The sequence below is a fragment of the Leptidea sinapis genome, chromosome 32, assembly GCF_905404315.1.
Source record: "Leptidea sinapis chromosome 32, ilLepSina1.1, whole genome shotgun sequence".
In the NCBI taxonomy this organism is placed as follows: Eukaryota; Metazoa; Arthropoda; class Insecta; order Lepidoptera; family Pieridae; genus Leptidea; species Leptidea sinapis.
The window spans coordinates 6,950,757-6,963,145 of record NC_066296.1 but is presented as its reverse complement, the minus strand read 5'-3'; the positions used below and the strand labels follow the sequence as shown (position 1 = coordinate 6,963,145).

The following is a 12,389-nucleotide window of genomic DNA, read 5'->3' as shown; positions in this document are numbered from 1 at the left end:
TTACGTCTGAGATAAGGTATGCGTGGACGGCGGACATTATTAAGGCCCACCAAATCGGAGAGGAGAGGAGAAAAAACGAAAAACTTTATATTACAGATAGAAGTATCATTAAAAAGAGTGACGTTTTATTACATAAGTAGAAAAAAAGCATGAGACAATCGAACAGAAATAAGGGCTTTTTGTCTTTTCTCCCTTTGCCCTGCTCTTCCCCGGGGTAGCTTTCTTCCTCGTACTACGAAGCTGTGGAATGAGCTTCCTTGTGCGGTGTTTCCGGGACGATACGAAATGGGTACCTTCAAGAAAAGCGCGTACACCTTCCTTAAAGGCCGGCAATTCTCTTGTGATTCCTCTGGTGTGGCAAGAGAGTGTGAGCGGCGGTGATCACTTAACACCAGGTGACCCGTACGCTCGTTTGTCCTCCTATTCCATAAAAAAAGGGGTATAAAAAGAATAGGGAAGTCCCAGGCCTAAGTGTGTCGTAAGAGGCGATTAAGAGCATTGACCAGTGGGAGAAGGCCGGCATTCTTTGCACAGGATGCCGGCTAGACTATGGGTATCACAACGGCGCTTTTGCGCTGCCGTGAAGCAGTAATGTATAAGCATTAGTGTGTTTCTAGCTTGTAGCTAGTGAAATTACTGGGCAAATGAGACTTAACATCTTATGTCTCAAGGTGACACGCGCAGTTGTAGCGCCGCTCAGAAATTTTGGGTTATTCAAGAATCTTGAGCGTTTGTAATGGGCAGGGTGTATTATTTACTATCAGCTGAACGTCCTGCTCGTCTCGTCCCTTATTTTCATAAAAAAAAACTACCGTTGCGGATAAAATTGCCCCCGATATAGAACGCCTTATCTATAAACTGTATTATGAAACACAAGCTGTGGGTATGCATATTGCATAATTGTACGTAAACAAGGCAGTTAATTACTCCGTTAAACCCAATGTAGTGCGGTTGTCATAACGACTCATTACTGATGTTTAATTGTTAATTAATATCATTGAGCAATACTGATTTATTAGTAAAAAGGAGGTTGCGTTATGATAAATAAAGCGATTTATATTATAGCACTTAGTTAAAGGCAAAAAAGTAAAAATAATACGGGGAAAATTTTACGTAGCCTTCTGAATACCTCCTAAATTCAACCCATAATATAACCAGCATCCCGAGCAAAGGAGCCTCCCACTGGTAAACCACTGGTGATACTGGAAGTAGAACTAGCCAACTTTGCGTATTTAATAGACTTTTTGGAAACAACAGTTTTAATTAAAATATTTAATGCTATAATAATAACGGGTTTAATTTATTTTAAGCTAACCAATATTTCATCTGCACGAGGGAAACTAATTGGATTCTCATCTCCAATAAAATCTTTCAAATATTTAATTTGTGCCGGGAATAATATTGAAATATTTTGACAAGGGTTCGTAAGTTTGGCTCACCTGGCCTTATAAAATCAATTTACTGAAAGTTTTGCGAAAATAAATTGGACTCTTCAGGGAATATTAACTTTGCTACAACAACTGATATTTTATATTGTGTGCGTTCTTGTATAGTTATTCTGCCTGCGACTTCGTCTGCGATAATATCGCGAACCAAGATAATGTATATATCCATAATCTTTTTCTTACCCACTGGTCCGACGCGGGGAACTGTGAACTTAATTCATGCTCGAACGAATTTCAGCACGCCATAGTTTGTTTCAAAATTTTTTTATAAATTTTTTATAAAAATATTGTACAATGTATTGGCGCCAAAATGAGAAAACTTCCTGTGAAGTCAGGATTTTAATGGGGATTTCTTCATGGAGTGCAGTTGAGTTCAACTTGAGAGATGGGATAGTTTTTATTTCGATTTGGGACCCATAATTATTTTTTATTTCCAATATTTGTTCTGTATGGACATATTTTCTATGACTATATACTATATATCGGACTCCGAATTATCATGGCGTTTAGGGCAATCCGTTTTGACCACCTTTTTCGTACGAACACTACGTGAACGGCCAGATCTTTTTCTGTCACAAACAGTGGAGGTCTCGTTGTATCTATTAATAGCCCGGTGCACAAACATTTTACTAACACCAAGCTCATCAGCATTTGGCTCCATACCTACTTTGTGTAATAGAATCACAGCGATTCGGTTCTCTTAACCACCCCACTCCATTTTAATATCGCAAAATATTGTACAATGTATTGGCGCCAAAATGAGAAAACTCAATGAACAATCATATAAAAATGACACATTCCAAATTCAAATTTAATATTTTGTTTATTTTAAATTGTAACAGTATTTATGGCCAGACTAAGTATATATATATTATATATTTGGTACGTATTAATTATGTGAGAGGAATTTTTTTACAATCACTGAATTGATAAAGAGTAAGGTGAAGCAAGCCCCAGCAGGTTATCGACGCCTGTTTTATGTCTTTCGATCATTAATGGCGGTCAACACAAACTTTCCATTTGCGTGTTTCTCGCTCCGTTACTCGAGAGCCGTTCGAGATTCTTTAATAATTCAAACAAGGCCGTGATTTTTGAAAGGCGAGCGCCCGCATACAAAGATAATAGATCGATATTATATACTAGTCAAAACAAAATAAGGGCCACCACGTTTTTACAGTATTCTCATGAATTCTTGAGGTTTAAAGGTTGATCAATGATTCAATTAGATAAATTGATTGATTTTTATTGTAGACAGCATAAAATAATGAAGCATTCCATTAAAAAAAGAAATTTTCTCCACTTTTTCTAAAAATTAATATTTTTGCAATAATAATTAGGAAAAAAATTCTGAAAAAAAAAAAACATAAAATGTTGGTTGATTTATGACTTTCCTCAATATGTAGTATGCCGTCCTCGATTACTAATGCACTCTTGAAGCCTAGAAGGTACACTCTCCACCAGGTGTACCACTGTTTCTTGAGGAATCTGTTCCCAGCTTGATTTCAGAACGTTTATTAGCTGTCTTTCATTGTGCTAGTTCGGCCCTAGTTACTAACACAAAGTGTCATACAAATCGCGAGTAAGACGTAGCTTGTCACGCACACAAAACTAATATTCCTGGCCTGTTTTTATCGGTTGTCTAACAGCAAGAGAGTCTATGTAGACGTATAATTTATCTATATATTGATCTGTTAATTTGGGTGACTGACTAATTATTTATGTTGACATAATGCGGTCATATCAGCAGTTATCACTAAGCGCGCTATCATTAATACTAATAATTATGATAACTTAATGATAAAGTTATCGGAGTAAGAAATACGGCATTCGATACAGTAAACATTTGTAATTACTAGTTAGGCTATACGTTAATGCTTCAAAATCCATTTGGTTAGCTAACAAGCGGATTATCAGTTTAATCCAAGTTTAATCTGATAAGTTAAGATGTCTTTGCATCAAGTTATCTCAACGGCTTTTATTTTAATCTAATATATAAAATTCTCGTGTCATGGTGTTAAACATTGAATTACTCCGAAAAGGCCTGACCGATTCTCATGAAATTTGAGTGCATATTGGGGAGGGCTGAGAATCGGACAGCATCTATTTTTCATCCCCCTAAATGTGGTACACGAAATTTTATTTTTTGACATTTTTTTTAAATTTGTTTGATTATGAGTCAAAATTAAAAAATACATACAACTTCAAATTTTCACCCATCTACGATCAACAGTTACTTTTGTATCGCGATTTTAATATCGGCAATACAACGTTTGCTGGGTCAGCTAGTAAATTCATATAAATTCGAACTTTGGGTCAAAAAATAAAAATCACTACCACCAGCGCCAACTATAACTCCACTGACGTAACTATGTTCGTGGGAATAGTGATCTCGTCCTTTATGTGCAAAGTTTCATTTCAACTGGGCGATCTTGACCAGATCGTCGGTCCACCTTGTGTGAGGCCTACCAACACTTCGTCTTCCGGTATGTGGTCGCCATTCTAGGACTTTTCTGCCCCACCGGCCATCTGTCCGTCGAACTATGTGCCCTGCCCACTGCCACTTCAGTTTCTCAAAATACTTATGTCATAGTATTTGGGTGTTCCTCAGAATTAGCCATTTTGAAACTCTTTACTATTTGAAAGGAAATATTTCTGAATCGATGTTTTAATAGCATAAATTGAGTTTGGTGTTTTTAACAACAAATCAAACACAGACGGAGAAATGGATCTTATGAAGAAGACCAGAATTGGCAACCGGAAAGGTTCAATGACAAGTATTTCATTGCATTGACAGTGGAATCATATTCTTCTTTCTTGAAATGTTATGTGGAGATTGCAACAATCTATTAGTGGAAATCGCATCAAAATAATTTTAGCCGTTACTTAGTGCACCCACGCACATTCCAAAATGTAAAAACTATTTTTTCGGCATCGGTAACAGTATACAAATATAACCAAGTTGTTATTTTTTAAACCTCACTTCTGGGATTTATTACACAAATTACATTTAGAAAATATAAACATTTATGAACGATGCGGGACTCGAACCCTCGAGCGCTCTTTCCAACTGAGCCAACCGTTCGAGTGACGTATCTATCTTTATATATAAAAATGAATTGCTGTTCGTTAGTCTCGCAAAAACTTGAGAACGGCTGGACCGATTTGTCTAATTTTGTTTTTGAATTATTTATGGAAGTCCAGAGAAGGTTTAAAAGGTGAATAAATAGGAAAATATTTAGCAGCACTAAATTAAATAAAAACAACAAATTTGTTTTTCCTTTGATGTGTCCATACATAATATCTATGAGAGAATTTATTGACGCACGGTTTGACAGTTCTGCTGTGAAACAATTTCATTACGACATCAGGGTGCATATTTTACGAAATAATTTTTGATGTTATGATAATATATAATTGACAAATTCATATGAAAACGTTATTTTATTTATTATAGGTATACAGAACAACGTCTGTCGGGTCAACTAGTCGTTGATAAATCTTGTATACTATTTGATCTACTTTACAGTTGATAACCTGCTCAATCCCAATATTTGCATATTAGGAAATTGACTTGAAATGTCGCTCTTCCAAATCAAATGAATTTGTTATTTTTTTAAACAGGTTCGAGTCCCGTATCGTGCATCAATTTTGTTTATAAATTTAATTTGTGTGCTATACAAATATATTTTAATGTATAGACGCAAGACAGGACCCGTTTACAAGTTCATTAAATGGCGCTAATAAAATAAAACAAATGGCGCTCTGAGAGAGAACAAGCGGCGCAAGAAACTCTCCCAGCATTCTTTCTTTTGCGCTCTTTACAATAAAAATATACAATATTGTACAAAAACTGTACATTTGTTTCCGAAGCGGTAGTAGTATAAGAAATGACATCAAAAAGAATTCTAAAGGAATCAATTTTGAGAAAATAAATGCCTTTTATGCCTTTTTATGCCTTATTATTATGAATATACTATGTTCAGCAACAAATCTGTGTAATAATGTTATGGCATGCTATTACGACTAAACCTGTTTTCAACTTTACCCTCGAACAACCGGTTGGTTCTGTTTCTTGACACATATACATATTTTATTCGTGTGATTTAAATTGATACGATACAGGAATTGAAGTGTAGATATAATATAGGTATATGTACAATAAAGTATAGATATTAAAAAGATTATGCTGCGTAATTGTAGAAGAATAAAATTCAGATAATCACTAAATTAATAAATACATCATAAATTTTTGTATTTATTAATTTAAGCAAGTATTATTTATCCAAATGATTTGAGATATCTTTAGTGTTAATTCCGCCAATATTTGTCTTTAAAAAATTCGACACGTGTTTCGCCTCTACACGTGGCATGCTCAGGACGTTGTTGACTCTAGACAATAATTTGGCATTTGGTGGAAGGTTGGTATTTTTTACTTTATTTATCAAATTGAGTCTCGTGCCAGATTTTGGCGAGTCAACATGTCCTGAGGATTACTCGTAACTTACCAGTTTCGAATTGTTTAAAGACAAATATTGGCGGGATGAACACTAAAGAAAACTCAAATCATTTGGATAATTATTATGGATTTCCGCAAAGTAACGCCTACTTCAATAAATTTTTAAGTATTATTTGCAAATCGTAACATTTGTGAAACAAATAAGGTACGAAAGTAATATATATATAGGTACATAAAGTAATAGTAATAAATGACTTTCTTAATGATACCGCAGATTGGGAATGGAGTGACCGCCCTCAGCCTATTAAATAATAAGTCTAATTGTACAATATTACTTTGTAAACATGTGTTGCGCCAGTTCTTGTCAGGTCTGAGGCATTCAATTTGGTATGGGTAGTTTATGACTTTCAATAAGTGATGTCACATCCTATTTTGAATAAAAATATTTGAATTTGAATAATATAGATTATATTTTTAACATTTAAACCTTGTTATTTCTCATTTTTATTTTCCATACGTAACAAGCGCTGGGATCTGTTAATGAATTATCATGGACATCTTTACTAAACGTTAATTTTAGACCCCATTACTTACGTATCGTAAGTACCCTTTACTTTTTACAACAAACAAAGATTTTATTACTATTAATATTATCTGTTACTTAAGTAAGCACCCTATTACTTACTGATGTATTAGGGATGCGCAGAACTTCGTTTTATATTCGGTTTAACCGAACTTCGGCGGCCAGAACTAATTCCGTACAAGAAAAACCTAAACAAAACATCTTTACTTTTTTTTATTAAAATGTAGATATTTTGTTAATTTTTTATCTATACTCTGTGCTATTACTATAGCAGCTGATACACGGAAAACAGTACGGACTCTGCAGGTGTCTTTTGCCAGTGGACTATAAATAACAATTCGCTATTACAAATACAAAGACAGCTGAAACTATATATGAACCATGTAAAAAAATATCTGGTTTAATGGTACGGAGCCCTTCGTATGTCCCGACTCACACTTGACCTGATTTTATTTATTATGGTGTGTTACCCAAGAATACTTGCGTACAACAATCCTTGATACCTACTTACATACCTACTATGTGTAACTGTAGTATTATTACTTATTGACGTTTGTAAAAGGAACAAGATTGTAGTTGCAGATATCTTAAATCACAAAACAAGCCCATAATCACTCCACTCGAACATAACCGGTTTTGGCAAAAATTTAAACGATACCTTCAATATCTTACTTACGTCAACTAACACACGTTTTACGTACGTCAGCTTTGGTCCAAAAAAACAAAATATTTGCACTGTTTTTATTGAAATGCAGATACCTATTTTGTTAATTTTTTATCTATACTCTGTGCTATTACTATAGCGGCCCCTACATGGACAACAGAACGAACTCTGCAGGTGTCTTCCTGGCAGCGGGCTTTATATAACAATCCGCTATTGCGAACACAAAGACAGCTGAAACTATGTATCTATGCAAATAAAAAAAAATCTTGTTTGGACGGAGCCCTTCGTATGTGCCGACTCACACTTGACCTGATTTTATATATTTTTATGGTGTGTTACCACAATCCTTGATAGTTATGTACCTACTTACATACCTACTATATGTAACTATTGTATTATTTCTTATTGACGTTGGTAATAGGAACAAATCTAAATTGTTTGCAGATATGTTAAAATGACAAACCAAGCCCATAATAATATTACATTATGGTACACAGGGTCACTCCACTCGAACATAACCGGTTTTGGTAAAAATTAAGACGATACCTTCAATATGTTACGTCAACTTACGTAGGTACCTTTTACGTACGTCAGCTTTTATCCCTTATGTAGGTACTTAGGTACGCGACAATATATTATATTTATCGTCTATCTATATAAACAGGAAATATTCCAAGAGAATTAGACTAATCATGAATCGTTATCAATGATATCAGCTCTGAAATCCGATATTTTTTGCTGGTAATTTATTATAAGACGTTGGATTTTATTATTTAAATTAACCCGCAATTTTTTTATTTAGCACCACAACTCGTAATACATATAGGTAGGTAACTTACTTAACTTAAGTGACTTACTTGCTTCTTAAACATAAATATTCGATTAATTTGGGTAGGTACCTTTAAATTATGTATCGAAGAGTGTGTGTATCTTAAAGTTACCTAAAATACTGCTAAAAATACTTGATAGGTGGGTGTATGCCTTTAACGAACAAAGCATAGAATATAGATTTTATGACTATCTTCATGCGTCTCATCTCTGTCTAAACAATAGTGTATAAAAGAGACAGCTGATACTTGTGATAATAATAATTATGGTTTTATTCAAATTTATGAATTATGGCCTTACCTAAGACACCGGGGTTTTTAGCAACGAAGTCTTGTTTCGCGCGAATCACCTCCAACCTAATCTGGTTTTCCAATGGCGCTTCCAAAGCCGAGAACACCAGAGCCCCCGACAGCAAATACGTCGCGTAGAAAGTCAGATAGACTAACAGCAAACATGCGAACCTCGCCTTCCCGAAGATCTTCGTCGTCGCGAATAGAGGCTGGAATGGTGGGTGCTCCTCTTCATACAGTATCTCCCGCTCGACAATCATTTTTTTCGGATAAGGAAACACTTGACTGTGGACTGTCATGTCGTCCTCGCTTCGCGCTGAACTCATACTACCATACGACTGGATCCTAGCATATTTCGGTTTATCTGTTTTACTCATTTTGAATCACTAAATATCCTTTAAAAGTCACTTAAACGAGACGCACTTAGTTTAATATAAAGTTCATAATTACGTCAAAAAATCATAAATATTTTCTAGTCCGTTACTAATCTCTCGTAACGGCTGCGGCTACGGTCAACTGTATTTAAAAAATCTTTTAGGATGATTCGATTCGAAGAACAAGCTAACCTTCAACGTGACTCGAAACAATTTAGGTGTCATTTTGATACATTTTAATGTTAAAGATGTCCGATAGTAGTAAAACCGATTGTAAAGTTTAACGACCAGTAAACTTCGCGTTCAGAAAGCAACTGAAACTTAAAAGTAAATTAACGGGGGGCAGGGGAATTATGTCATTGACAGCGAAGTCAACAATGCGTATCGCGGTCGGTGATTGGTTGGTGTTGGCAGGCTAGCGGCGTTCGCGCATCGTTGCAGCCATGCATGACTAATGGTCGCTACACACAGCAACAGAAAACGATAATATTTTAACGTAGCGTTTTGAATTGGTAAATCTGTTATATCTGATGACCTTTCTACGTTTATTAGAGTGAAAAAGGTTATCAGAGATAATGAAGACGCTCTTGTACGTAGGGCTGGATGATGCTGACTCCACGTAATAATATAACGAATTAGGAACGAATGAGAAGAAGTATGTGATGCAAGTGAAAGAAAAGAGATACCTTTCGATCACCGTTCTTTGTCTGTCGACAATGATGTTATATGGACTAGCTTGTAAAACGTATATTCTCTTAGTTTATTAACTGATTTACAAAAATAACGACAGTTTAAGAATTATTACTTAAATTGTAAATTTAAAACTGTGAAAACGTAAAGAATTTTCCGAATACGAAATTACTAGCACCAGTCATCTGTACACACGAAATAATCAGCAACGATGTTCATACACACGTTCTATAAAACTGTGTAACAGGGCTGCAGAGATAAACCGCTGCGATAAAATGTTGCGGTGTGAAGCCACCACAAGAGTGCATACTATCAAAAGATGTTTCTGATCTCATTTGATAAGATATCTAAATTATGAAGACGTTTTATTTAAGAAAATCATCGCACTTACAACGGAGGATACGAGACTGAAGGTCTAATGGATGGGACAGCCACCCACACAAAATCGCTTCACTATTAGTCATCGCTAGATGGATTAGCTATAATAATTGACATTTTGGTAGAGAGTTGCTAGGGAATAAGGAATATGCTTCGGTATTAAAGATCAAAAAGAGCGATGTTTAGAATTATTAACACACAACGAGTAAACTCACACACACTCACACACACACAGACACACACATTATATTGCTGGTAATTTTCAAGTTTAAAGTAATCTATTGTTATCATTAATGCTTATCTAGGTATTAGTATAGATATTGTATAATATTTTAATAATTGTGATCATGTGTGAGGTCCTGGTGATGTAATACAGGGTCAACCTACTTCAGACACCAGCTCCTCACAAAATACCAGCTGTTAGTAAAAATTTAACACTACTGTACTGTTTTGCTTTAAGATCTTTTTGAGGAGAAAATAAAGAGATATCATATATTTATTATTTGATCAAATGAACTATGGAGATGCCTGAATTCCTGATCGACAATTAAACAATCCTATCCGTGAAAGCAGCAGAAGTAGACATCAACTCACCTGGTAATGGCATAGTCAATAAAAATCAGGTGTAATATTCAAATTCAAATATTTGTATTCAAAATAGGATGTGATATCACTGAAAGTCAAAAACTACCACCCAATACAAAAGTATGCCTCAGACCTGAGAAGAACGGGCGCAACAAACTCAGCGGGCTTCTTTTTTTTTCATAAATATATGGTTACAAGTAATACCTTACTATTAAAAGTCGGTCACTCCTTTCCCAATCTGTGGAATTAAGAAAGTCATTTAAATTATAGTAACCTTTACCACACAAACGTTTTCTAACAATTCTTTTGATTATCGTAATACTTTTGTTATGAACAGCTTCTGGGATCTTGTTGTAAAAGCATATAAAAGGCATAAAAGGCATTTATTTTCTCAAAATTGATTCCTTTAGAATTCTTTTTGATGTCATTTCTAATAACTACCAGATACTACTACCGCTTCGGAAACAAATGGCGTTCTGAGAGAGAAGAAGCGGCGCAAGAAACTCTCCCAGCATACTTTTTTTTCGCGCTCTTTTCAATAAAAATATTGTACAATAATTTCTATCGCTATAAAATAATCACAATCTAGTCCCAGGCTGTCCGATCATTTAGATATTCAGCAGTGCCCTAGCATCAGTATACCTACATCACCCCACAAAAGACTTACTGGGGCTTAGCCGAGAAGTAGGCATTATAAGTTTATGTTTTTTCCTAGTGTTAAGATTATGGTTATGACAGTTTCTGGCAATTTACTTATTTGCCTATGTTACAACCTTTTAATGGAATATCCAGATTTCTTCCAGCCTTTGTCATTTAAATCACATCGGGGGCAAGATTGTGTACACCATTTTAAGACTACTAATTGACCTTCTACTTACCTCCTTATAAATTCCAAGCAGGTAAAGAGGTATCCAAAAGTATGTGGGAATACGGATGTGGGAATGTCTCAACCTTTTTAGGGTATGACTACACTACCTGACAGGCTCAATACGAAATATTAGAGACTTCACATAGGGGTAGGTGCTTGTTATATGGAAAACAAGTCTACAGCAAGCAATTTTGGACTTTCACTCAACGTCAATAAGTGCGAATTTGATAAATTCCATTCCCAAAGCATTAGGCAATAGCGTAGATGTTTCTTAGGAAAGTTCATTTTTATCGATATTACTTACCTACATACGATACAACAAGTTGCAGCTTAAATAAATACTTAAACAACAAGTGCAAGAAGAGAGAGAGGAGAGTTTCTTGAGCCGCTTCTTCTCTCTCAGAGCGCCATTTGTTTCCGAAGCGGTAGTAGTATCTAGTAGTATAAGAAATGACATCAAAAAGAATTCTAAAGGAATCAATTTTGAGAAAATAAATGCCTTTTATGCCTTTAATGACAAAACGAGTATAAAATGGATACCGTTAGCAAGGATTTGAAAAATGCCAGAATGACATTTCGAATGACGCAACACAAAATGATTCTTTATAACATTGAAATTAAACAGCATCATAAATAAAATTGGCATAAAGCTATAACTAATCATAAACCAAGAATATGTAAAATGTTTACAAATAGACATTTTGCTTACGTATGGTTTGTTCGGACGTATAACGTTTCCCGCGTTTATTTGCAAGGCAGCTTGTCATTAAGAAAACTTCAGAATTATCATTTTTTTTTAAATTTATTTAGTGGCACGGGATGCAAGTCCATAGGCCGAATTATCATTGTATTGACAGTGTTGTCAACGATATTGTAAACATTTTGCATTTTCTTTGTTTATCATCAGTTATTTGTATGGCCGAAAGAATACATAAATTAACCTACCTGACCCAACAAACGTTGTATTGCCAATTAAACTAATAAAAAAAAATCTATAATTAAAATTTTTGGGGTATAAAAAGTAGATGACGATCGATTCTCAGACCTACCAAATATATCGTACATAAAATTTATCGTACTACAATTTGCATTCGATTTCCATCCCCATCCGATGTGCAACCCTATTGCGGACTGTGGATGGAACATAATAATATAAAAATCGCGATACAAAAATTGATGTTGATCGTAGAATGGTGAAAATATGAAGTTGTACGTAATTTTCAATGCT

At 34.9% G+C, this 12,389-nt stretch overlaps 1 protein-coding gene across 2 annotated transcripts in view; it reads right to left on the bottom strand.

Moving 5' to 3' along the window:
- Nucleotides 1-12,389, bottom strand: part of LOC126974459 (potassium channel subfamily K member 1-like) — a 57,612-nt gene that overhangs the window by 24,689 nt on the left and 20,534 nt on the right. The window contains exon 1 of one of the 2 annotated variants that reach the window (XM_050821963.1): nucleotides 8,277-8,962. The exons of the other annotated variant lie outside the window; for it this stretch is intronic. Within the exon in view, the coding sequence (XP_050677920.1) occupies nucleotides 8,277-8,643 (367 nt within the window). The 5' untranslated portion in view covers nucleotides 8,644-8,962. Of the gene's footprint in view, nucleotides 1-8,276; nucleotides 8,963-12,389 lie in introns of those variants that run through there. 2 annotated transcript variants of the gene reach the window in all.